This window comes from Phoenix dactylifera, unplaced genomic scaffold (genome assembly GCF_009389715.1).
Source record: "Phoenix dactylifera cultivar Barhee BC4 unplaced genomic scaffold, palm_55x_up_171113_PBpolish2nd_filt_p 000184F, whole genome shotgun sequence".
In the NCBI taxonomy this organism is placed as follows: Eukaryota; Viridiplantae; Streptophyta; class Magnoliopsida; order Arecales; family Arecaceae; genus Phoenix; species Phoenix dactylifera.
The window spans coordinates 676328-704223 of NW_024067713.1; the positions used below are offsets into that span (position 1 = coordinate 676328).

The following is a 27896-nucleotide window of genomic DNA, read 5'->3' on the forward strand; positions in this document are numbered from 1 at the left end:
ACCATAAAGATTGTGGATTGTGGAGAGGATAAAGCTCATCCTTGGGAGATCTAAAATGAGTACTTTGTATCTAAGCCATACCCAACGCAACCCTCCCCACATAAGAAGGACAGCTAACCTTTCCAGAAGCAAGGGTTTTAGGAGCTGGAATCACATCAGGTTGGCCAAGCCACAGCGAGAGATACATAGAGAGAGAGAGAGACGGACAAACAGAGAGGGAGAGAAAGGTGAGTATAGTTTCCCCTGAGCCCGTGTTCTAAATATGGTGGAGACAGCAAGATCGCTCCCCATAGCTGTAAATTCTCACCCCGTGGTCAGGATATTGTTGGGTAGGTTTGCTGTTGGCTCGCTATTTTTTTGGATTTTTATAAGTTTCTTTCTTTTGATGTGTGATTTCAAAACTTGTTCTCTTCACGGGGGCATGATATATGTTGGTTTTTGGTTGGATCTTGAGCTTGGTTTTGGACATCGGAATTTGATTGTTGGTCTTCGATGGGTCACAGATTTTTCTCAGGATGGTTTTGGTGGTTGTTTTGGATTTTGACCTTTCGATTCTGTAGTTCTGGCTCTGTTTATTTGAGAGGACTGGCGATTTTTCCCCCCTTATATTTTTTGTCTGGAATTAAGGATTCTATGGGTGTCTATTTGAATCTATGTGTTGCTGTATCTTGTAACCATGGTTAAAGGCATATTTTTCATTGATTATAGATTAGAAAAGTTCCATTTTTTTTGAGTGAAAGATATTGATTTTATTTTGTCTCTTGGAAAATTAATTGGGCAGACGACATCAGTCTTACATTAGCTATTTCTTGTTTTTTTTTTTGCCTCTAAACTTTCTTCAAGTTTGGGGAAGATGAATTACTGTTCATCTCAGATTAGTATATCTGTGCTACTTCTCTTGTATAACTTTTTGTTGAAATTTTAATAGGATGTTCATTATTCAGTGTTGGAATTTGGAAAGAATGGATAGATTAGGATGTGTGATTGGTTTTGCTTTGAATCTATATAGGTTGTATTTTTATTACTGCAGCATTGTCTTGGAGATAAAATAAAGGAAGAATGAGGATGAGGAACAAACACCGGAAATCATCTGCTTTCCATTGCAATGCAGGAAGCAGATGCTCCGTATCGTTAATTGTGTGGAGCTTGGTGGGATGCATCCTCATGATTCATTTCTATTCCCTGATCCATCACAAGGATAACGAAAAGATCCATATTGGTTCGAGCCATTTGTCTGTCACCAGAGAATTGGAAGAGGTTGAGGAGGAGAATTTATATTTTCCACGCCCTAGAGGAAAGCGGTCGCCGCATGCACCGAAACGAAGGGGACCACGAAAGCCGCCTTCGGTGGTTGATGAATTCTTAGATGAATCTTCTGAAGTGCATGCCCTTTTCTTTCCTAATCGAAAGAGCACAGTAGACCCAAATAAGAAAGGGAATGACAGCATGTATTACTACCCAGGTAGACTGTGGTTGGACACCGAGGGAAATCCTATTCAAGCACATGGAGGAGGAATTTTATTTGATGAGAGGACAGAGACCTACTATTGGTATGGAGAGAACAAAGATGGCCCAACTTACCAGGCACATAGGAGAGGAGCTGCACGGGTCAGTTGAAAGTTAGATTTTGTTTTGCTTAATTTTTGGTTTGGCAATTTCATTTCCTTTCATTAATGTCATAAGCAATATGCGACACATTTTATATATTGAAAGGTATCCACAATTTTTCAAGACTGGCAACTTTAAATTTCTCTCTCTTTTTTTTTAGAGAATGGCAACTTTAAGTTTTTCAAGGACCATCCCTGGGTAATAACTCAAGGATTGATGTGATATATGTTATCAAGAGGAATTAGTAATTTCAATTCACTTACCATTAGGCTTTTCATATTCTACCTCTGCGATAGTCATTAAACTTCATGTCTTTTCAAGAAAGTGATAAAAAAATTAATTTCACCCTTAATAATTTTGCTTTCTCTTATCTTGATTCATTATAGATTGTATCACAAAATCCAAGAACAGGAAAAAAAACTTTGTAAAAGTTATTGTAATAGTGAGTAGCAACATAATTAATTCCTTTTGAATGTGAATGCATTTTGCTTTTCTAATAGACAATCTACTTTGTAAAATGTTTACTTGCCATGGGAATCAACAAGGAATTCTAACCTAATAGAATGATAATGTTCATTTTTTTTGTTAGGTACCAAGGAGCATGAAGTGTTTATGTAACTTCAACATGAGCAGCCAAAAAGGTTTTATAGGTGTGTAAAATGCCATTGACTTTCATAAATAAGGTATTAAGGAATTGGATAGCCGTGTCGAGACGAATATCTGGCTTCTCCTAGCTTGTTTTGAACTTACAACCTCAGGTTTGGACTTGACTAGGATAGATTGATATTTAGTGGACCTTAACTGAGTGACATTACCCACAATCAGGAGCCCAGTATATAGTAGTGCAATTACTGCGATTAAAATAATAATTACTAAGGTGTAAAATATTAATTAAAACTCATGGATCTAAATTTATATGATTTTCAAGGTTCACCCTTAAAAAGGTATATCATCTTTTAAGTATAATTTATTAAGTATCTACCTTTTTGAACTTAGCTAAGTGTAATTAATGGTTTTAAGGCTGAGACTTGGCTTGTGAACCTAACAACTTAGCATGGATTAATAATAGTATATTTAGCCTTAATAAACTCACCATGCCTCGGAATTGTTGAGGCATCAGGAGCTTCCTCATCTAGCCTGGGCACCTAGGCAGGCACCGGGAACATAATTGACAACATTGCTTCTTGCCCAGCCCATTAGCCTTGTTATTTTCTTTTGTTAGATAGGGATAAGCCCTTTTGTTGTATACTACAAATATCCACGTTCCACATTCCTCTTCCTTATTTGAATTAACCTAGGGCCTTCTTAAAGTTTCATGCCTTAGGAATGGTCTCTTAAAGGATTTGGACCTGTATTGTCTGTATAGATTTCTATTTTTGGACTTCTTTTTTTGTATTCTTGCTGCTTGCCACATACACTTAGTTTGTATGGTTCAGCGTGGACCTTGACATGGAGAAATTATATCCTACCCCATGTGCACCACGTGGCGGTGCACCACACCAATCATACTATCCATGATTGTGACAAAAATCAGGCATCTTGATTTTCAGAGAAACTGCCTTTTTCCAAAGATGTCAGTTTTCCCCCCACTCCAGCAGGCTCCCTGAGGCACACACACACACACACACACACATGAAGGAATATTTGGAGAAGGCAGAAACAAAGACCTGGCCCTAAATGACAATTGAGGTCTGAACTTGTATACTGTTATCAGAGCATTCTAACCAAAGTAATTCACTCAGCTTCTTGCTTAGACATCCTTCAGATATTTCAATGAACTAATTTATGTAAACATTTCTTGGTTCATCTGGGTTCCAAGGAAATGAATCTGACATCTCGGCACATGCACATGCATGATCAACAACATCTCTATTGTCATCATGCTCTTCATTATTGTATTTCTAACGATATTTCATTGGAGATCATAATTAACGATTTGGTAAAATGATTTTTGGATAACATGGATTAATATGAGACCTTGCACCTCTGCCAAGAAAGACCACAATGTTGCCTTTATTTTAATTTTTTATTGTTCATGGTTCATCCATCTATTAGATGAATCTATAGAATGTCTTTCTTCATAATGACCTATTTGAGGATGATAGCCTGCAACTCCCTCTTGGCTTTTCCCATTCTCTGCTCAATGTTTTTTTTTCCTGGTCAAGTTCTACGCTAAATGTCCTTCACCTATATTTGTGCTATTTACAACATTAAAGAAGCCTTGTTTGCCTAGTTTAAACAGTTCCATTACCATATTTTCTGCCACCATTTCATGAGTGCGATCGTTCCTATGTTATTTTAAGTTGAAACTCAGTCAGTGTATTACAGTTCTTTTATTGGCAAATTGGTGATACTACTGTGAATGATGCACATCTGAATCTGCATTCCCATTACTTCCCATTCGAATCATCATATCAACAGTACGCTGGTCCTTTGACTCCTTTCATTGCTATTTGCATTGACAGTTTGACTTCTTTCTCATTGTGGTTATTTGTAGCTTTGCACAAATTTGATCTAATTAGTCATGCTTAATTTATCATAAATGCATCATTGTTTCCTCATGTAACTTTGTTTGTTCATTCTAATAATGGCAAGCCCCTTATTCATCCTACTCTCATTATTATTGGATGTTTATAGTAGCTCATGTCTGCCTTGACCATCTCTGATAGGATATGTGCATGTTGATTTCATGCTGAACCAGTTTAACAGTCCTCCTAGCTCTGTCTACCTTGCAGTCCTCTTGCACATTCTCTAGTAGTACTTATGCACCTGTGATTTTCTTTTATTTGTTTTTGCCTTGCTGGAACTCAAATCCTTCACTTCTGTTGCTTCGGCTTGTGATTCTATCAATTGGCATTACACCACTTGCTTTTGCATCTTCTCTCTACTTCTTGTCATATTCTGAAAAAGCAGAAAATGAGAATTTTCTCTTGCTCTAGTGCCAAATCTGGTTACTGTTGGTAGCTCATACAGCCATACAGAAATTATTTTTCACTTATGCGTTCTTCTTTCTTAGGGAATCATAGGGCTACTTCAATTCTTTGTATCTGTAATAACAGTAAGTTCTAATCAGATTAATAGCTATCCAGTCCTTTAAGAGTGAATTACAGTTATGGTTTGGCGCCATTTTGTTGACAATTCTATTTCCTTCCTTCTAGTTTTCCTGTCTCTTGTCTAAAATGCAGCTGGGGAACTTTATCGTGGACATGTATAGTAATGCTCCTTTATACATTGTGGACATGAGGGTTGTCTAAGGGATACGTTTTCTCACTTTTGTATGAGAGGGCCTTTACCTATTTTAGTTTCTCGTAAGAATCAATCAAATAAGTAATAGCTGGTCCTCTAGTTAGATACAACAGCATTCTGTACATTAAAGCATAGAGAATAAAAAATGAAGAAATATACACATTTGTATGTTTGTGAGTGCGTGTGTGCACACACACCACTCACAGAGTAGATCTTTATTATTCATGAGCTCCCATGTACATAGAACAAGTATTTGGCAATCATGATGTTTGACCATGCTACTTGTTGTAGTTTCTTAATGTCATTTAGAAAGTGATAATTATTTATGTCAACATGTCAGCAACTAGCATTTATCATTCAGGAGAATAAATTCTGTTTTTTTCTTCTTTGGCGGAATATGATGACTATTGGTATTTTTGTAGCCTCAAGGCCCCCAATATATGTTGGACATACCGTCTGCCAAGTACTTTTATTTTCTTGATTAATAATTCTAGTGATGATTTATAAGATTTATATGACAAGTAAAGAAAATACATAGAATTGATAAAAGTAATTATTGATTTAGTAGATTAGGCATATGATTAGTCTGTGGGTAAAGCTCTCTTGGACAAACTTAAACTTCAACTAGGCTATAGCGGTCGTGGTTATGTCTGTATTGTGGGCATTTTTGGTGGTGAGGTGCCTCAAGGACTGGTGTTCATTTTCACTGAAGCTGGAGCTTCGTTTTTGAAATTGATATCTGACTAATCAATATCTGAAGTTAACTATTAAGTTGTCAGACTTTTTCTGTAATAAGGTAAAAGCAAGCAGTGCACTTAGTTCTATGCTTGATTAGTAGAATGATATGGCTCCATCCCTTAAGAATTTTTTGTTTATCCATTTTTAAGAAATCAGCTGTATGGCTGGATAGACAATTAATGATAGAACTTTTGTTTGTCCGACATGCTAATGGTCACAGTCTGCATGTTAATATTGTATGGGTTATGGACTGTTAATGGGGAGTTGATCTAGAAAATGATTGGATACTACTGGTGAAAAATTGCACAGAGGTGCAGTTGTAGGTCCAGAGTCGTAATTTTGTGTGATTATCTAGTACTACTGAACAAGGCCAATCTCTCATAGGGTTGGTGGCATTGATATTACATGAGAGGAGGTTGAAGGGTTGTGTACAGGATAGTGAAAGTACATAAAAGAGAAGTCACTGAGGCTGAAATGAAATGAGTGAAAGGAGGATCGGTTGTGATACAAGTCTGTTTTCTCTGTTTATATTAAGGAACTGGATTCACGGCTTAGGCTCGCATGACTTAAAATGAATAGGCCTCAGAGGCTTGTGTTTTGTTGAGGTCTGTGTACCTCACGAGCCACACCTTATACCCATATCATATTCTACATTTCTGATATGATGAAGAGAAAAAATCCAAGAAGTTGTAACTCCTATATTATCCATGACATTGTAGGATGTCCGAAGAGCCTGCTTTATATGTGCTTCAAGCTCAACTAAAATGTTTACTTGCATCCCACAGTCATATCTGGATATGATATCTCCTCATGATATCTCTAGCTTTTACATTTTGGGGCTTAATAGGCTTTCATAAATTTCAAACTAAACTCATAAATGTTCCATTGTTCCCCAGGTTGACATCATTGGAGTTAGTTGCTACTCCTCGAAGGATTTGTGGGAATGGACGAATGAGGGTATTGTGCTCTCAGGAGAAGAAACCAATGCCTCCCATGACCTCCACGTGTCCAATGTGCTTGAGAGACCCAAAGTGATATACAATGATGTGAGTGGTCAATATGTCATGTGGATGCACATAGATGATGCTAACTACACCAAAGCTTCAGTGGGTGTCGCTGTCAGTGACTCCCCAACAGGACCTTTCACATACCTTTATAGCTTCCGCCCACATGGTTTTGAGAGTAGGGACATGACCATCTTCAAAGATGATGACGGCAAGGCCTATCTGATCTACTCTTCTGAGGACAACAGCGAGCTCCATGTTGGTCCATTAACTGATGATTACCTCAATGTCACAACAGTGATGAGGAGGATTCTGGTGGGACAACATAGGGAAGCTCCTGCCCTGTTCAGGTACCAAGGAACCTACTACATGGTCACTTCCGGTTGTACTGGGTGGGCTCCAAACAGAGCACTGGCTCATGCAGCAGAGTCAATCATGGGCCCTTGGGAAACAATGGGAAATCCTTGCATTGGAGGGAACAAGATTTTCAGGTCGACCACATTCTTTGCTCAAAGCACATTTGTAGTCCCGGTGCCAGGGTTGCCTGGTTCATTCATCTTCATGGCAGATCGGTGGAATCCATCGGAGCTGAGGGATTCCAGGTATGTGTGGCTGCCTTTAACCATTGGGGGAGTGGCTGATGAGCCTCTAGAGTACAATTTTGGGTTCCCATTGTGGTCCAGAGTGTCCATTTATTGGCACAGAAGATGGAGGCTCCCAGAAGGGTGGAGAACTGCATAAATCTGGAGTCTTTATAGTTCTTTCAAATGATACCGTCTAGATCATTCAGTTTCTATTGATAGTGTGAATATATTTTCCCAATATGTGCAGTTTTTGGTGATTACTCTCTTCTTTGGAAGATTTGATCCTCCTCTCAAAGGCGACTGTTGTAATGTATGTTATGCTGTTGTGGGATAACTAATCCAACTTCATGTTACTTTCTATCAATAAGATAGGGAGGGAATGCTTGGAAGGTTAAATTATCATGCAAATCTTTAAAGCAATTTATTTTTTATGGAGTTCTTGGGCACATGGAATTAGCATTTGTCATGTTTTAGATCTGTTTTTGCTTCCTGGATTGGTTCATATGCAACCTGTTGTCTCTGATGTAGGTAACATGCTGTGTTATTATTGCCCTTTTCTGAGTGCACTCCAGTAGGATGCTCGGTAAAAAATATTCTGGTCAGAATCTGAGCAATAATGTGGTCTAATTTTCTGAGTAGAGCCAGGTTAAACAAGGTTATCCATGGTGTCTCATTCTTTTTCTTTTTAATCTTTATCTTAAAATTTTCTAGACATATTCTTGGAAAGCATTACTCCTTGGGCAATTTAATACTTCATTAATGTGAACCTGGTCAGTATAAAGATTCACAAAGGGTCGAAAGAGACTGTAGATCACTGAGACTAATTATTTGGGTTTCAACACAGCAACAAATATCCTTTTAGTTGTCAAGGTGGTGGTGACTTATATCAATTTCGCAGGCTTTTCTAAGACTTGTTTCATTCAGTAGTATGCTTGTCCCTTGTCTTCAGATTTAGAGAACCTGAAGCCTCCTGAGAGATTCGGAAACTTAGTATCTGTGACTTAACCTATTGTACCTTCTTCATTGCAATGATAAAATTAGTACTTAAGAGCAAGGGTGGCAATGTGTGTGCTGTTTGGTTTATATTGGATCAGGTCGACCACCACCATCAAAAATAATATGTTTGATCCAGACCGGAAATGTGGAACGTATTAAGTAGCTTATCGATATGTTCGCCATCAGTCTATCTTTAATATCTGTTGACTTGCCCTATTATATCTCCTTCTCTTGCATTGGAATGATAAAATTAAGCACTTAATCATAAGCATGGCAATGTGTGTGCTGTGTCTGGTTTAGATTGGATTAGGCGGCCGCCATCATCAAAAGAATGGGTTCGATCCAAACCCGAAATGTGGAACATAACAAGTAAGGTTTGCCGGGTTTGAAAGTGATTGACTGGATCAGGTGTGGGCATGCCAGATCAGATCTAAACCCACTAGTCTGGGATGTTTGCCATCTGTTGGAGAGTCTCAACTCAATTGGGATTGTACTTGTACTTCGAGAGGCAAACAATGCGGCAGACTGGATCGTCTCTTTCGCAGCACATTATTTCAGAGCCTTCTCTTGGAATGGCTCTAAGGCCATTGCACGGGGACTAGTCCATGTTTTGCATTTTGATTTCTTTTGGCGTACTCATATTTGACTATCGTAAGATGCCGACACAAAAAAAAAAAAAAAAAAGCAGGTTAAATAGATTTCTTTGTATCAAAAATTGCTAATTCTGTTGGGCAACGGGTTGGGTCAGGTAAATATCCGTTATCAAGGCCAATTGTACATGATCTGTAGAACCCAAACATTAGGCAGGCTTGGTCTGGTTATGGTCCATTGTCTTTATTGCTGCCATGTTACCATTTCCCAAGAAACGTCCCCATAAAGGGTGTGAACCTTGTCTTTGGTGTCATACACCAGCTTGGGGCATTAGTTTGGGGTCAAAATGCATGCTACTTTTGTCCTTGGCTATTCCTACAAAACCATAGTTTACAGCCAAAATACAGCATGCCATATAACAAAAATATAATAACATGGTTGCTGCCGGGGTTCCCCGGTCAACAGCATAGTCCCACACCGATCCGAGTAGGAAAAACGAGTGTGTCCCTCTGAAGGTATTGTCCACTCTAGGGATCGTTGACTGCTCCGGGCGCTAAGCTCGCGGAGGGAGCCACCCCTCACGGTTTTGCCCCATAAAAAGGCGCTTTCTCAGGGGGATACATACTGAGCGCCTGTAATTCGAGTGGTAGAGCTCTCCTGTTTCAGTATTGTCTGCTTTGGGGATTGTAGACCGCTCCGGGCGCTAAGCTCGCGGAGGGAGCCATCCTTTACGGTTTTGTCCCTCTTACGTGGGCGCCTCCTCCTCAGCCCGCAGAGGGAGCCATCCCTCACGGTTTTGTCCCTCTTACGTGGGCGCCTCCTCCTCAGCCCGCGGTCGCCCCCGGGTCCAATTTTCAGCAACAATGGTTATAGTACAAATGGGATGTAGAAAAAGGAGGTTGTGCTCACAATAAAATTTAATGTCATCATGTGGCAAAATGAAAATTCGAATTGTCGTATATGATCTAAAAAACTAATAAAAAAAAAAGGGTATGCATAGCTTATTTGATGCATAGTTATTTTCCAATTAAAAATTGGATAACTAAAATAAGTATTTGATGCATATTTTAGCCATGTCCAAAGTGTATACTATACAATTCATATTGGATATGACTAATACATGTATTTCGAAGAATCAATCCATCCATCCTAAGCAGAAAACTAGGCGATAACATTTACTTTGATGTGTTACAACAAGCAGCTCTCAAACTAGAAGACAATGGCTAAAACCAAGTGATCACTCCAAAATCCAAATGTGCCACGTAGAGTTGGAAAGCTTGCAAAGAGTGACTTTACTAAACTATGCCATGACCATTATGTCACATTATAACAGGGAAAGCACCTTATGTGAAGACTTCGACATGTCAATTTGGTTACAACTTGTAGCAGATGGACGTTCCAGATTGAAGGAATACATCTAATGATAGACACAAGTCCCCCCTGAGCATATCCTTTTATTTCCCAGTAATCTCATGATCCCTTTTCTTTTTCTTACACAGGAATGCTTAGCTGCTTTCATTTTACTTTTAAGGACCCAATATGCTGCAGTTATTTCTTCACAGGTTTTTCAATCATCAAACCCCATTCTATGGGTCACAAGCCAGGCTCCAGAATTAAATGATGTTTATTGGCCAAATCTTTGGATGCCGTACAAACAACTTTTGATTCATCAAATAATAATTCTTGTAGCTAGCATTTTTCTCATGATTTTGTTTAGTTCTCTCTAGTCACATTTCTACAAGGTTTATCTCAACCAGAAGAATTGAAGGAGATGCTAGCCTATGTGAAAGTTAGAATTAAGAGGTAAATAAATCTTATAATTATTTTTGCGATTGATAATGCCTATTCTTCATCAATTAATGCTTTTTGTTAATCATTAGTTCTTAATTGTTCCTTCGGGAATCTGTTTAGAAACTAAGCTAATATTTGAAAAGGACATCCTAAGTTCTCATAAATGCATTAAATATGTTGCTGACTTTATTCGTCCTTTATTCCATACATTTCTTTTAGGTCATGATCTATTACGGATAACGTGGTAGTGCAACATCCATTAAACGTCTTGTACTTGAATTTTTTCAGAATTAGGTTTTTTCTCCCCATTTACATAGCAAGATTAATGCATTTTTCCTTTAGTAACGAAGTAGCAGACCTTTTGAACTACTAAATTGATGTGAATGATGATGCCTCCATGATGTACCCTTCAAGCTAGATGATGAGCTATGACTCGTTCAAATTTCAAGCGACAAGCTCGGGCTCAGAGTGTTTTGGATGGGTATGGACCTGATTTTTAAGCCTAGGCTGAGCCTGGTATTTAAGCTCGTCTTTTAAATGGCTCAAGCCCAGGCTAGATGGCTTCACTCTCTCCTAGTCCTATGTTATTTCTTCTCTCACTAAAGATGCCAACTAGTTACACTCAGTTGCCAATTTCTCGGGTCTCGATTCCTATATCTCTATTAACAATGCTGTCATCAATGAGTACAGCAAGAATTGGAACTTGGATGAAGCTGAGTTGGTTTTTCAAGGAAGTGGGCTTTCTCGCGAGATGGAGTTTCCTGGAATTGTATGCATGTTCACTCTAGGGAGCGTGTCAATGGCGTTCACTACTATAAAAGATTTGTTGAGCTGTGAACTCATGCTCAACGACAGGATTCTTGATGCTTGAAGAGGTACGTAGGGTTCAGGTTGTGTCTTTGGTCTTATGCATGAAAGAATGGTTGATCTTTTTTTATGACATCAATTATTGGATCACATCTTGCACAATGCACTCTGAACTCTTTCATTCATTTGCTTACATAGATCTCGAAGCAGTCATTGCACGATCCACTAGTGGATTCGTGTGCAGAAAGGTGAATCCTTCTTTCACGCAAAAGATTTAACACCTGTCTGAGGTAGATGATCCCGACTTTGGTTTGTTGGCTTCAATAATATCAAAGTGCTCCATGAATGATGAGGGTCTCGATTGTTTTCAAGAGATGCAACAGGCAGGGTTTCGGCTTGATGACTGTAGTTTTGTATGCGCAATCAGTGCGAAAAAGTTGAGTGATGACTACGTTAATATCTCCATATGGTAGCCTCCTTGTGATGGCCTACTCTAAACCTTCCACAAAATAACCCACTTTAGACATTATTAGTCTCTGAGCTTGCTAAAGTTATTTCTGATGCTGATTTTTTTTTTGTTGTTGTTTATAAATAAGCACTTCAAGGAGGCTATGTATTGTCAAACAGCATACATGTATGTTGGCTTCTACCTACAGCAGTTTACACTCAGCTCCGACTTTTCAAATGAGCAAGATATGTTTCAAAACAGAAAAATCGAAATGAGTGACATTAACAACTTATGAAAAAGTATATGTAAACTGAGCCTGGCAGTCGCCACAATCTCACTAATATACTGCTTGTGACTACTCATACGTCTCTGTTGGGGTATTGGCATCAAAACCTAGGAGCATCAAAACCTAAAGAATGGAGGCTCTTCCCGGTCTTAACATGGATTTGCATTTTCGTAGCAGTATTGGACGTAGTCTTCAGCTTACATGAACTTTGGAGCATGCACGTTCCCACTGCTGCTCTTTGTACCTATACCTACCAATAAGGAGGCTAATGACTTGATTGTAACTCTTATGTTCTTTTCTCCAATAAATAAAACTTAAGACGTTCCAGTCCTCTTTTCCTCACAAAAAAAGTTGGAGCAAATTCTGCAGCAATCATAGTAGTTATGAAACACCTAGATTTTACAAAGATACAACATAGTGTTTATTTTTTTTTTACCACAGCAGACGACTGGCGCATTCTCAACTAGCTGATTCCGTAGCTGCAAAGGAAACAGATAGGCAGGAAGGGCTGAAGACAGAAGAGGAAAAGTTCTAGCGGGGAAGAGGGACTCCATCGGGGACCGAAAAAGAGATGAAGAAAGAGCCTACCTAAAAGAGGAAGATGGAACCCTCCCGTCAGTCTCAGAGGCAGCATCATCTAAGGGGTATAGAAGAGATATCTCTTGTATAGATACATTCAAAAAAGTTAAAATAACATATCACAAAATATACTAGGCAACTCTCTTTCTCCGACCTACAGGGTTCCTCCAGAGTGATCACCTACATACGAGGCCACCCAGTCTGCAGCCCTATTAGCCTCTATATAAACATGCCTAGCTTGAAACTCAACGTTGCCTCTTACCATAACCCGGATGTCTCGGAGTAGGTGATGGTGCCCATCCGTGCCACCAGTGCCTCTCTGGATTTAGCTGATCACTGTGGCCGAGTCACCCTCCAGCAAAAATTATTCATATATCCAAAAATTGGTCATGTATGAGATCTTGGATCTGTACTTTAGAGCTTGAGATCTCATACTAGAGCCTAGACTTTATACTGATTTGCTTCGATTAAGTGAGGCCTATAGACTTTTCAACAAATAGAAAACCAAGCTTCATGTATCCAAAAATTGGTCCTTATCCATTTAACCTAGACCTTTTCAACCAACAATAACTTTTAAACAATGGCTGGATAAGGGAACAAATAACTTTTTATGGTTAGCTAATCAACATCCAAACACAACTTAAACAAATAATCCAACAGATTACTACTCTCGCTTAGGTTTTTTTAGATCTTTTCCTGCTATACAAACTGCTCTTAGGGGTGTTGAATCTAGAGATTGTGAGTCCAAGATGCTAATATTTTCTCGGATCATCATAATTTGGAGGACTTCCTCTTTTTGAAAAATTTAAAGCTTCTTAAGTTTCCAGGACTTCTATCTTTTTTTTTTTGAGATCCTTTCTACAACTTTTCTTCCGGTTTCAACTATGAATGACAATTTATGATTCGATTCCCAACCCAAACCCCAATCACCTTGACTCAAAATTTAAAAAAATTGCAAAGAATTACCCAAAATTCAGGATGAATTCATGTAAACAAAAATTTAAAATATCAAATAAACAATATAAAATTTTTAAAATATTTATGTATTTATTTATGAGAAAATAAGCTTGTGAGAAGCAAAATCAAGCAATAAGTGATACCATTAAAAAAAAAAAAAGAAGCACATAGCTTCGTTAAGTTATAATTCACAAAGGTTTGATTAATGAATAAATCATAAAATTCATTATATGTAATAAATGACAGAATCATTTTTGTTATTTCATCCATAAAATATTTCAAAGATCAAGGAAAAACAAAAAAAGTATCGTAAGAAATTTTCAACAATCCAGAAAATTCCCAACAAGAAGTGCAAGCAGCCACAGTAATAAGACAGGTAGCCAATTCCCAACAAGCCCAAGCAGCAAAAAGGTCAGAACGATAAAGATTGTGGATTGTGGAGAGGATAAAGCTCATGCTTGGGAGATCTAAAATGAGTACTTTGTATCTAAGCCATGTCCAACGCATCCCTCCCCACATAAGAAGGACAGCTAACCTTTCCAGAAGCAAGGGTTTTAGGAGTTGGAATCACATCAGGTTGGCCAAGCCACAGCGAGAGATACATAGAGAGAGAGAGAGACGGACAAACAGAGAGGGAGAGAAAGGTGAGTATACTTTTCCATGAGCCCGTGTTCTAAATATGGTGGAGACAGCAAGATCGCTCCCCATAGCTGTAAATTCTCACCCCGTGGTCAGGATATTGTTAGGTAGGTTTGCTGTTGGCTCGCTATTTTTTTGGATTTTTATAAGTTTCTTTCTTTTGATGTGTGATTTCAAAACTTGTTCTCTTCACGGGCATGGTATATGTTGGTTTTTGGATGGCTCTTGAGCTTGGTTTTGGACATCAGAATTTGATTGTTGGTCTTCGATGGGTCACAGATTTTTCTCAGGATGGTTTTGGTGGTTGTTTTGGATTTTGACCTTTCGATTCTGTAGTTCTGGCTCTGTTTATTCGAGAGGACTGGCGATTTTTTCCCCCTTATATTTTTGTCCGGAATTAAGGATTCTATGGGTGTCTATTTGAATCTATGTGTTGCTGTATCTTGTGACCATGGTTAAAGGCATATTTTTTTATTGATTATAGATTAGAAAAGTTCCATTTTTTTGAGTGAAAGATATTGATTTTATTTTGTCTCTTGGAAAATTAATTGGGTAGACGACATCAGTCTTAGATTAGCTATTTCTTGTTTTCTTTTTTGCCTCGAAACTTTCTTCAAGTTTGGGGAAGATGAATTACTTCAAACAAAATGCCCTAGCAAATGTAAAATTATGTGCAGTGCCCCCCACCCTTATTAGATTACTCTCGGTGTCTAATTAGGTTCCCTGAATAGCTTATGTGATAATTTTTCACTTGGCACATGAAACTCCTTATGGATAGCTTAATGTTACTGTTCATCTCAGATTAGTATACTGTGCTACTTTTCTTGTATAACTTTTTCTTGAAATTTTAATATTTTCCACCCCTTAGAGGAAAGCAGTCGCCGCATGCACTGAAACGAAGGGGACCACGAAAGCCGCTTTCGGTGGTTGATGAATTCTTAGATGAATCTTCTGAAGTGCAGTCCCTTTTTTTCTCCTAATCGAAAGAGCACAGTAGACCCAAATAAGAAAGGGAATGACAGCATGTATTACTACCCTGGTAGACTGTGGTTGGACACTGAGGGAAATCCTATTCAAGCACATGGAGGAGGAATTTTATTTGACGAGAGGACAGAGACCTACTACTGGTATGGTGAGAACAAAGATGGCCCAACTTACCAGGCACGGGTCAGTTGAAAGTTAGATTTTGTTTTGCTTAATTTTTGGTTTGGCAATTTCATTTCCTTTCATTAACGTCATAAACAATATGCGACACATTTTATATATTGAAAGTTATCCACAATTTTTCAACACTGGCAACTTTAAATTTGTCTCTCTCTGTTTTTTAGAGAATGGCAACTTTAAGTTTTTCAAGGACCATCCCTGGGTAATAACTCAAGGATTGATGGGATATATGTTATCAAGAGGAATTAGTAATTTCAATTCACTTACCATTAGGTTTTTCATATTCTACCTCTGCAATAGTCATTAAACTTCATTTCTTTTCAAGAAAGTGATAAAAAATTAATTTCACACTCAATAATTTTGCTTTCTCTTATCTTGATTCATTATAGATTGTATCACAAAATCCAAGAACAGGAAAAAAAAACTTTGTAAAAGTTATTGTACTAGTGAGTAGTGACATAATTAATTCCTTTTGAATGTGAATGCATTTTGCTTTCCTAATAGACAATCTACTTTGTAAAATGTTTACTTGCCATGGGAATCAACAAGAAATTCTAACCTAATAGACAATCTGATAAACCGTCAGTCAAATGATAATGTTCATTTTTTTTGTTAAGTACCAAGGAGCATGAAGTGTTTATATAACTTCAACACGAGCAGCCAAAAAGGTTATATAGGTGTGCAAAATGCCATTGACTTTCATAAATAAGGTATTAAGGAATTGGTTAGCTGTGTCGAGATGAATATCTGGCTTCTCCTAGCTTGTTTTGAACTTACAACCTCAGGTTTGGACTTGACTAGGATAGATTGATATTTAGTGGACCTTAACTGAGCGACATTACCCACAATTAGGAGCCCAGTATATAGTAGTGCAATTACTGTGATTAAAATACTAATTACTAAGGTGTAAAATATTAATTAAAACTCATGGATCTAAATTTATATGATTTTCAAGGTTCACCCTTAAAAAGGTATATCGTCTTTTAAGTATAATTTATTAAGTATCTACCTTTTTGAAGTTAGCTAAGTGTAATTGGTGGTTTTAAGGCTGAGACTTGGCTTGTGAACCTAACAACTTAGCATGGATTAATAATAGTATATTTAGGTAAATAAGACTTTTTTAAAAGTTGATTAGTTTAGAAATAAGTCATGCCAGCATGATTTCATTTACTTTACCATTAATGCTACTAGGAAGTCACAAAACTTGTAGGTGAAGTCTTGTTTATCTTTTGTTTGTACCTTAGCATTGCTCTATGAAGATAGTAGATTTTCTGTTACACTGTTGCAAGAAAAACAACATGTTAAACAATTTAAATGGCACACATGTGCTATTGTGCCATTCTCATGGAAACAAGAAATATTAGTGCATGAGATATACTAATTAATTTTTTGAAACAGTTAGGAAAAAAAAAAAGAACTACTATAGTTTCATTTGAAAAATTCATCTATACCCAATGATTTGAATCTAGGTTGCCTAGTTGAGTAGGAACTAGTATTGGTTCATTTGAAAAACTCATCTATAACCAATGACCTGAAAGTAGGTCAATTGACTTGAGCCATCACCTACCAAGCTTTGGTGGTTGGGTCGAACCAAAGCCTGAACGTGTCCAAAATCTATTTGACCTGACTAATAGGGTGGTCCAACTGTTTGGATTGTTTGATCAAAGTAGATTTGTCGCATGAAGATAACTATTTACTGGAAAATGGAACTCCTTTGAGCATTTTTCCTTCTATCAAGGCAAACTAGAGAGTGGGGGATAGTAATGGGAGGAGGGTAGAGGCAGTGGCTGAATGATGCAAGGCATTATTGTCGATAAGATGTAGAGGTTGAGAGGGCCAGAAATGGATGGAATCTAGGCATCATCTTTTATAAGGAGGGTAGCAATTAGAGGAAAACTTGTGGCAGTGGAGGGGCAGGAGGGCCAGAACTAGGATGGGAGTAGCTAGATCTACTAAGGCCCCGTTTGTCATTGCTGTAGGTAGTAGAGCCTTGGTTAGCATAGCTTTCGCTAGGAAAGCTTTTAATAAAAAGACTTTTGTTGGTTGGTAACTATGTTTTTGAAGTGCTTTGGAACTTTAACATCTTTGGGTAATGAAATTGAAAAAGTACTTTTAGTATCAAGAAATAATAATTAAGAACATTGTATAGTGCTTTCAATTGTCTAACTGCTTGTACTATCAAAAACTATTATTATAAAATATTCTTAGTTTATAAATTATTTGTCTTGATTTTCAAACTAAATAATAAATAATATTTTTATTATAAAATATAATAATATTTTTATGATTTTATTGTACTATAATAATAGTAATATTCTAATATATTAATAAGATATTATTATTTTAACATAATATTATTATATTATTATATATAGTATTATTATATTATTTATTATTATGTATAGTAATATTATTGTATCACACAACATTAATATGCTATACTATACTATACTATAATATAATTTTATTGTATTTTACTATATTATATTATATTTTTATTAGTTTGTAGTATCAAAACTATTACTATAAAGTTTTATTAATTTAAAATTTTTCTATATTTTAATCTAAATAATAGAGTAAATAATATAATTATTTTTTAAAGGTGATTACCGAGTAAGAAAGAATATTATGAGGTTGAAACTCAAAATCCTTAAATTCATGATTATGGCAAAAAGAGACAAAAATAAATGATTATGTCAATTAAAGTATTTTAGATTAATTTAAAAAAATTTCATTGTAGGGATTCAAATCTAGGTTTCTCGGGTGCTGCCCTCCGAAAAAAGGGGCTTTTCAACACATCTTTGGTAGAGCTTTTGCTTGAAAGTTCCAAATTAGAGCTTTTCCATAATAGACTTCTATCAACTTTTGAAGGAAGTGGAAAGCTATTTGAAGTTTTTTTCCCAAACATATCAAAATCACTTAAAAGAACTTCTGATCCTCCAACAAATACTTTTTGGCCTTCTAAAAGCAACACCAAAGGGGGCCTAAGTAGGGGAGCTCATAATCCTCTTTTTCTTTTTTTCTTCTTTTGCTTTAAAGTAGGATTTCAGGTGGGTGACCACTATGAATGACTCGGACACAAATTGGGGACAACGTGATTTTGGGGTATTGACACTTTGGCCTCTTGGGAACAGAAGTTAAGGCTACTGGTCTGGTCATGGTTGAACCAAGGAATATCGTACCGTCCTGAACTGCTCGATTCGAGGCGTACCGAATTGTATCGAGGGCGGACCAATATAGTTCAGCTCCTTGGTTCGAGAAACCGGTGAGGGAGGGGGAGAGGGAGAAGAAAAGAGAGGAAAATAGAGGGGGGAGGGAGGTAGGGCTATAAAGGAAGGAAGAGAGGGAGAGGTAGGGGGTGAGAGAGGTCGAGAGAAGGAGAGAGAGGGGGCTTCCTCGGTTTGAGAAACCGGTCAGGGAGAGGGAAAGGGAGAAGGAAAGAGAGGAAAAAGAGGGAGAAAGAGGGAAAGGGAGGGGGTGAGAGAGGTCAAGAGAAGGAAAGGGAGGGGGCTTTTGAGCCTTCTCTCCTCTGGTGTGGCGTAATAGGGGCGAAGCCTCTATTTTTGAAATGAAATAGGGGCTCCATTTTCTTTATAATTTTTTGAAATTTTTTTAAGTGATGTCGGCAGTTGTTGCCAACTTAACATGAAAAAAATTCAAAAAAAGGTAAAGTCAATAGTCACTATTGTCTTCACTTAAAAAAATAAGATAAAAATCTAAAGGGGACAGAACCCCTATTTCGTTTCGAAACAAGGGTTCCGCCTTGTTACGCTACATCAGAGTAGAGAGGGTTCGAAAGTCCTCTCCCTCTCACTCTCTCGGCCTCCCTCTCCCCCTTTACCTCTCTCCATCTTTCTCTTTTCATCTTTCTCTAAATAAAATAGGGGCTCTGCCCTGTTATGCATCATCAATGGAGAGGGGGCTCAAAAACCCTCTCTCTCCCCCTCCCTCTCCCTCCCTCCCTCCCTCCCTCTCCCTCTTCCTCCCTCCCTCTCTCTCTATGTCTCTTTTCCCCTCTCTCTCTCCTTCTCCCTCTCCCCATCCTTTTTCAGTTTTTCTTTTGTTGGTACGGGCCGGAATGACACTACACAGTACTACAACACTATACCGTTCTGCCGGCCTACTGACACGGGTGCTAGTTCTGGTACTGTGGATCTCTATTGAACTACCGACTTGTGGCCCAAACACCAAATCAAAGTTGCTAGGTTTTGAAACACACACTGCATCTTATAAGATGGGTAAAGTTCAAAATGTTGCAGTAAGTAAAGGAAAACTGAATAAAGTTCCAAATGGTATATCCTTCTTTGCAAATTGCAGGTCCTCTTAAATTCCCCACACAGTATGCATTAGCATAAGCGTCCTTCTTGGCAAGGCTATCAAAAGCAAGAGACATCCTTAAGGCAACAAGACTCCTATATTGCTTGAGGTGCTAGGCACCAAAGAGGCACTTGCCTGAAGAAAGTAACATGGTAATTTAATAAAAGTTCAATAAATGTATTTGAAATAAATGCTAGATGTATCTGGAAGCAATACAAACATTATAAGATTAGTTATTCAACTGTCAACACTAAAATCATAATCGCCTTGTAAATTAGATGTAGCGTTTCATATCTTTCAGAATATCACATTAAAATCCCCCTTCCCATATTTTCTTTTTAAACAAAATCCAGCAAAAACCATTGAACATCGTTTAGTAGCTTCAAAATTCAGTTATGATAGCAAAGTACCACTTCCAAAAATCTGTTTGAAGTTTAGATCAAAACATGATAGTATGACACAAAAATGTAAATCATTGGATATCCTAGAGTAGCCCTTTTTATAATAATTCTAATAGATCAAAATAACCTCAAAGTACAGCTAACAAAGCTCTAAAAAATAGGCAAGAAAGGGATATGAAGAGTACTGCTGGAAATTGGAGAGGTGCCTGCCTGGATGCTTTTTGCCTTGTCCCATGCACTCAGCTAGGTATCGCCTTAATAAACTCACCATGCCTTGGAATTGTTGAGTTATCAGGAGCTTCCTGATCTTGCCTGGGCAACTAGGCAGGCACCGGGAGCATAATTGACAACATTGCTTCTTGCCCAGCCCATTAGCCTTGTTATTTTCTTTTGTTAGATAGGGATAATACTAGCCCTTTTGTTGTATACTACAAATATCCACATTCCACATTCCTCTTTCTTATTTGAATTAACCTAGGGCCTTCTTAAAGTTTCATGCCTTAGGAATGGTCTCTTAAAGGATTTGGACCTGTATTGTCTCTATAGATTTCTATTTTTGGACTTATTTTTTGTGTGTTCTTGCTGCTTGCCGCATACACTTAGTTTGTATGGCTCAACGTGGACCTTGACATGGAGAAATTATATTCTACACCATGTGCACAATGTGGCGGTGCACCACGCCAATCACATGTGCTCGTTCTTGTGGGCCAATCACCGAGATGAGTGCATGATGAATTGGGTCCACAGAAACGAGCGCATGCGATTGACATGGTGCACCGCCATGGGGTGAAATGGTGTAGGCTATAATTTCTCCTTGACATGTGATTCTGATTTGGATGCATGTCCAAAAATGTCTAAAACCTGGCAAGTGATCAAAATTTAGATTTGGGGACATATAAAAGATATTTTATGTTAAAGAAATTACTATTAATGCTTTGAATGTTGGAGATCAAAATCATTAAAAACTAATACTCATTAAGGTATATTATTTTTGCAAGTTGCTTCATTTTGTTTATTAAAAATGGAGTTTTTGTCTTGTTATTGGATTCTCATTGATGAGATACATTTTAGATCTTGGCCCATATTTTCCCAGCTGATATAAACTAATATATCTCAAGACATTGTCTAATACAATATCAGTAAATCAGCTGAGATCTCAGAATATCTCAATTCTTCTTAACATTTTTTCCACCTCTCATCTCAATCAAGATATATTGAGCCCTTGGTTCATCTTAGTATGGGTCGCCACCAAGATGGCTGATCTCTTAGTATTTAGAAGCTTCGTTAAAATCTAAGTCATTGATAACTAATCAATTCATACCATCACAGTGTGTCATTTTTGTGTTCACACATTTCAATGATTACTTGTTTGATGTGTATGTTAAGAGGTGCATTACTACTAAATCAATAATCTTTGATGAACCTTGAGTATAATATTATTCTTTTGTTGTACTTAATTGCAAATATTTTGAATGATGAATAAAAATACTACTATGGATTCTGGCATAGCAGATAGCAGTTTATCTTTGAAATATTCCCCCCCCCCCCCCCCCCCCCCCAAAAAAAAAAAAAAGAAGAAAGAAAGAAAGAAAGAAAAGAAAAAGAGGCTAGCGGTGTATGGCTTAAAATTGTAGCAAAATCAAAATGCATGGTTCTTTCAACACCACAAACTTAGCCAAAGTGGATCTTATGTTGTACCATGAAATTATTAATACCACTATCCTCAACCAAGTTCCAAGAACATCAAAACCCACAGCTGATGTCAGTATGTTGGGATTTTGTTTGAGAGCCATGTTGATTTGCTATTAAAGAGTATGCTTTTCCATCAATCCTAAAAGTCCCCAATTTGGTATTAGTGAGTCTTCCATCTATCTGAAGTGCTCAATATGTATCTGATGCTAATTTGTGCTTACACTTTCTTTTCCTTTTTTCAGTATATCCAGATGCATGATTCAGTGTTATTATGGCTCTTGATCATCATTATTGCCATCATATCACCCCTTGAACATTGCATCTCACATTACAAAAGTTTTCAAGTACAGTCTATTCATCATTTTTGTTTATGTTGTCCACAATATCTAGGTAATCAGTTGGTACTACTGCTAGTGCTGTTCCCTCACCCTTGCCCTGTTTATTCACTATGTCTGGTATGTTTTCCACAATATCTAGATAACCGGTTGGTGCTACCTGCATAATTTCATTTATAAATAATACGAACAGTGCTACTGCTATGCCCTCAGCCTTGCCCTAAACACAAAGTGCTGTCAACATTGTTGGAACAAATAATACCATTACTTTCCTTTTTTCATGGCATTGTCATTGGCAACACCTCACTGGATTCAGTGGGATTGGTGGGATGAGTGGAAGGGGAAGAAGAAAGGGAAGGAGCATGGGAGGGAGGGGGGAGACAGAAGGGGGTTGTGCGCGCCCAATTCTAGCTGGATTAAAAGAAGTTGTGGACACATTTTCTAAGATCCTGTAAGGAATGGGCCTGCGACCCCCGCGATCTCCCTCTCTCTTCTCTTGCTACCTCCCTCTCACACCTTGCTGGCATGATTAACAATATGCAGAAATTAATACGGAATGTGTGCTTTTTGCAAGATTTTTTCTTCCTTGTGGTGCCTATGACAAAATTCAATCTCATCTTTAAAATTTTAAACATCTTTATCTTTGTGTACTCATCTCTGCTTGCATTCACCAATCAAAAAGACTTGAGGAGGGCTTTAGTACCATAGAATAAGTAAATAATATGAGATCTTGGCTTTGTAAGCAATATTTAAGTGGTCTCTTCCACTATCTGCATAGTCTCTCTATTTATAACCATAAATAAAAGCTTCTCAACCATTTCCATCACCACATAATTCCTGTGTAGATTTATAAACTTCTTAATTCTCTAACATTCGGAGAAGCCAACAAGATCTCATCCTTTATCAAATAATCCACACCCTCCCACCCTTCCAAGAGGGGAGAGATGAACACAACTCTCATTTAGGAAAGAAAAGTAACAAATATTCTTATGCATTTTGCGATATTTATTTTTTTTTAAAAAAAACAATCATACTATACATGATTGTGACAAAAATCAGGCATCTTGATTTTTAGAGAAACTGCCTTTTTCCAAAGATGTCAATTTTTCCCCCACTCCAGCAATCTCCCTGAGGCTCGCACACACACACACGAAGGAATATTTGGAGAAGGCAGAAACAAAGACCTGGCCCTAAATGACAATTGAGGTCTGATACCAGAGCATTCTAACCAAAGTAATTCGCGCAGCTTCTTGCTTAGACATCCTTCAGATATTTCAATGAACTAATTTATGTAAACATTTCTTGGTTCATCTGGGTTCCAAGGAAATGAATCTGACATCTCGGCACATGCACATGCATCATAAACAACATCTCTATTGTCATCATGCTCTTCATTATTGTATTTCTAACGATATTTCATTGGAAATCATAATTATGATTTTTGAATAACATGGATTAATATGAGACCTTCCACCTCTGCCAAGAAAGACCACAATGTTGCCTTTATTTTAATTTCTTATCATTCATGGTTCATCCATCTATTAGATGAATCTATAGAATGTCTTTCTTCATAATGACCTATTTGAGGATGATAGCCTGCAACTCCCTCTTGGCTTTTCCCACTCTCTGCTCAATGTTTTTTTTCTTTTTTTTTTTTTTTTCTGGTCAAGTTCTATCTAAATGTCCTTCACCTATATTTGTGCCATTTACAATATTAAAGAAGCCTTGTTTGCCTAGTTTAAACAGTTCCATTACCATTTTTTCTGCCACCATTTCATGAGTGCGATCGCTCCTATGTTATTTTAAGTTGAAACTCAGTGTATTACAGTTCTTTTGTTGGCAAATTGGTGATACTACTGTGAATGATGCACATCTGAATCTGCATTCCCATTATTTCCCATTCGAATCATCATATCAACATTACACTGGTCCTTTGACTCCTTTCATTGCTATATGCATTGACAGTTTGACTTATTTCAAATTGTGGTTATTAGTAGCTTTGCACAAATTTGATCTAATTAGTCATGCCTAATTTATCATAAATGCATCATTGTTTCCTCATGTAACTTTGTTTGTTCATTCTAATAATGGCAAGCCCCTTATTCATCCTACTCTCATTATTATTGGATGTTTATAGAAGCTCATGTCTGCCTTGACCATCTCTGATAGGATATGTGCATGTTGATTTCATGCCAAACCAGTTTAACAGTCCTCCTAGCTCTGTCTACCTTGCGGTCCTCTTGCACATTCTCTAGTAGTACTTATGCACCTGTGATTTTCTTTTATTTGCTTTTGCCTTGCTGGAACTCAAATCCTTCACTTCTGTTGCTTCGGCTTGTGATTCTATCAATTGGCATTACACCACTTGCTTTTGCATCTTCTCTCCACTTTGTCATATTCTGAAAAAGCAGAAAATGAGAATTTTCTCTTGCTCTAGTGCCAAATCTGGGTACTGTTGGTAGCTCATACAGCCGTACAGAAATTATTTTGCACTTATGCATTCTTCTTTCTTAGGGAATCATAGGGCTACTTCAATTCTTTGTATCTGTAATAACGGTAAGTTCTAATCAGATTAATAGTTATCCAGTCCTTTAAGAGTGAATTACAGTTATGGTTTGGCGCCATTTTGTTGACAATTCTATTTCCTTCCTTCTAGTTTTCCTGTCTCTTGTCTAAAATGTAGCTGGGGAACTTCATCGTGGACATGTATAGTAATGCTCCTTTATACATCGTGGACATGAGGGTTGTCTAAGGGATACATTTTCTCACTTTTGTATGAGAGGGCCTTTACCTATTTTAGTTTCTCGTAAGAATCAATCAAATGAGTAATAGCCGGTCCTCTAGTTAGATACCACAGCATTCTGTACACTAAAAGCATAGAGAATAAAAAATGAAGAAATATACACGTTTGTATGTTTGTGAGTGCGTGTGCACACACACCCACTCACAGAGTAGATCTTTATTATTCATGAGCTCCCATGTACATAGAACAAGTATTTGGCAATCATGATGTTTGACCATGCTACTTGTTGTAGTTTCTTAATGTCATTTAGAAAGTGATAATTATTTATGTCAACATGTCAGCAACTAGCATTTATCATTCAGGAGAATACATTCTGTTTTTTTGTTCTTTGGTGGAATATGATGACTATTGGTATTTTTGTAGCCTCAAGGCCCCCAATATATGTTGGACATACCCGTCTGCCAAGTACTTTTATTTTCTTGATTAATAATTCTAGTGATGATTTATAAGATTTATATGACAAGAAAAGAAAATACATAGAATTGATTAAAGTAATTATTGATTTAGTAGATTAGGCATATGATTAATCTGTGGGTAAAGCTCTCTTGGACAAACTTAATCTTCAACTAGGCTATACTGGTCATGGTTATGTCTGTATTGTGGGCATCTTTGGTGGTGAGGTGCCTCAAGGACTGGTGTTCACTTTCACTGAAGCTGGAGCTTAGTTTTTGAAATTGATATCTGACTAATCAATATCTGAAGTTAGCTATTAAGTTGTCATACTTTTTCTGTAATAAGGTAAAAGCAAGCAGTGCACTTAGTTCTATGCTTGATTAGTAGAATGATAAGGCTCCATCCCTTAAGAATTTTTTGTTTATCCATTTTTAAGAAATCAGCTGTATGGCTGGATAGACAATTAATGATAGAACTTTTGTTTGTCCGACATGCTAATGGTCACAGTCTGCATGTTAATATTGTATGGGTTATGGACTGTTAATGGGGAGTTGATCTAGAAAATGATTGGATAGTACTGGTGAACAATTGCACAGACGTGCACTTGTAGATCCAGAGTCGTAATTTTGTGTGATTATCTAGTACTAGTGAACAATGCCAATCTCTCATAGGGTTGGTTGCATTGATATTACATGAGAGGAGGTTGAAGGGTTGTGTACAGGATAGTGATTGTACATAAAAGAGAAGTCACTGAGGCTGAAATGAAATTGAGTGAAAGGAGGATCGGTTGTGATACAAGTCTGTTTTCTCTGTTTATATTAAGGAACTGGATTCACGGCTTAGGCTGGCATGACTTAAAATGAATGGGCCTCAGAGGCTTGTTTTTTGTTGAGGTCTGTGTACCTTACGAGCCACACCTTATAACCATTTCATATTCTACATTTCTGACATGATGAAGAGAAAAAATTCCAAGAAGTTGTAAGTCCTATATTATCCATGACATTGTAGGATGTCCGAAGAGCCTGCTTTATATGTGCTTCTAGTTCAACTAAAATGTTTACTTGCATCCTACAGTCATATCTGGATATGATATCTCCTCATGATATCTCTAGCTTTTACATTTTGGGGCTTAATAGGCTTTCATAAATTTCAAACTAAACTCATAAATGTTTCATTGTTCCCCAGGTTGACATCATTGGAGTTAGTTGCTACTCCTCGAAGGATTTGTGGGAATGGACGAATGAAGGTATTGTGCTCTCAGGAGAAGAAACCAATGCCTCCCATGATCTCCACGTGTCCAATGTGCTTGAGAGACCCAAAGTGATATACAATGATGTGAGTGGTCAATATGTCATGTGGATGCACATAGATGATGCTAACTACACCAAAGCTTCAGTGGGTGTCGCCGTCAGTGACTCCCCAACAGGACCTTTCACATACCTTTATAGCTTCCGCCCACATGGTTTTGAGAGTAGGGACATGACCATCTTCAAAGATGATGACGGCAAGGCCTATCTGATCTACTCTTCTGAGGACAACAGCGAGCTCCATGTTGGTCCATTAACTGATGATTACCTCAATGTCACAACAGTGATGAGGAGGATTCTGGTGGGACAACATAGGGAAGCTCCTGCCCTGTTCAGGTACCAAGGAACCTACTACATGGTCACTTCCGGTTGTACTGGGTGGGCTCCAAACAGAGCACTGGCTCATGCAGCAGAGTCAATCATGGGCCCTTGGAAAACAATGGGAAATCCTTGCATTGGAGGGAACAAGAGTTTCAGGTTGAGCACATTCTTTGCTCAAAGCACATTTGTAGTGCCGCTGCCAGGGTTGACTGGTTCATTCATCTTCATGGCAGATCGGTGGAATCCATCGAAGCTGAGGGATTCCAGGTATGTGTGGCTGCCTTTAACTGTTGGGGGAGTGGCTGATGAGCCTTTATTGTGGTCCAGAGTGTCCATTTATTGGCACAGAAGATGGAGGCTCCCAGAAGGGTGGAGAACTGCATAAATCTGGAGTCTTTATAGTTCTTTCAAATGATACTGTCTAGATCATTCAGTTTCTATTGATAGTGTGAATATAGTTTTCCAATATGTGCAATTTTTGGTGATTACTCTCTTCTTTGGAAGATTTGATTCTCCTCTCAAAGGCGACTGTTGTAATGTATGTTATGCTGTCGTGGGATAACTAATCCAACTTCATGTTACTTTCTATGAACAAGATAGGAAGGAAATGCTTGGAAGTTTAAATTATCATGCAAATCTTTAAAGCCATTTGTTTTTTATGGAGTTCTTGGGCACATGGAATTAGCATTTGTCATGTTTTAGATCTGTTTTTACTTCCTGGATTGGTTCATATGCAACCTGCCGTCTCTGATGTAGGTAACATGCTGTGTTATTATTGCCCTTTTCTGAGTGCACTCCAGTAGGATGCTCGGTAAAAAATGTTCTGGTCAGAATCTGAGCAATAATGTGGTCTAATTTTCTGAGTAGAGGCAGGTTAAACAAGGTCATC

The 27896-nt window shown here is 37.7% G+C and overlaps 1 protein-coding gene and 1 long non-coding RNA gene across 7 annotated transcripts; both read left to right on the forward strand.

Annotated features, from left to right (window-relative positions):
* LOC113462597 lies at positions 1-27655 on the forward strand. Of its 6 annotated transcripts, XM_039117124.1 has the most exons (4): positions 1-227; positions 1112-1608; positions 6489-7273; positions 27329-27655. In XM_039117124.1, the coding sequence occupies exons 1-4, from the start codon at positions 56-58 to the stop codon at positions 27390-27392; spliced, it is 1518 nt and encodes a 505-aa protein (XP_038973052.1). In that variant the 5' UTR covers positions 1-55; the 3' UTR covers positions 27393-27655. The 6 variants fall into 6 exon arrangements, with proteins under 6 accessions (XP_038973052.1, XP_038973055.1, XP_038973054.1 ...); XM_039117127.1 differs by lacking the exon at positions 27329-27655 and having other exon boundaries at positions 89-329; positions 1010-1608; positions 6489-7626; XM_039117126.1 differs by lacking the exon at positions 27329-27655 and having other exon boundaries at positions 89-329; positions 1031-1608; positions 6489-7626.
* On the forward strand, positions 14060-22283 carry LOC103705313. Its single transcript, XR_005507425.1, has 3 exons — positions 14060-14381; positions 15143-15441; positions 22239-22283. It is a non-coding gene; the product is annotated as an uncharacterized LOC103705313 (long non-coding RNA).
* Positions 27656-27896: the final 241 nt, after the last annotated feature.

Excerpts from the sequence above, each read along its gene's own strand:
- LOC113462597 (XM_039117124.1), top strand. The coding sequence starts at position 56 with ATGAGTACTTTGTATCTAAGCCATACCCAACGCAACCCTCCCCACATA. Across the intron at positions 228-1,111 it reads AAACAGAGAGGGAGAGAAAG|GAAGCAGATGCTCCGTATCG; the intron begins GTGAGTATAGTT and ends ATTGCAATGCAG. Across the intron at positions 7,274-27,328 it reads AATTTTGGGTTCCCATTGTG|GTCCAGAGTGTCCATTTATT; the intron begins GTCCAGAGTGTC and ends GCCTTTATTGTG.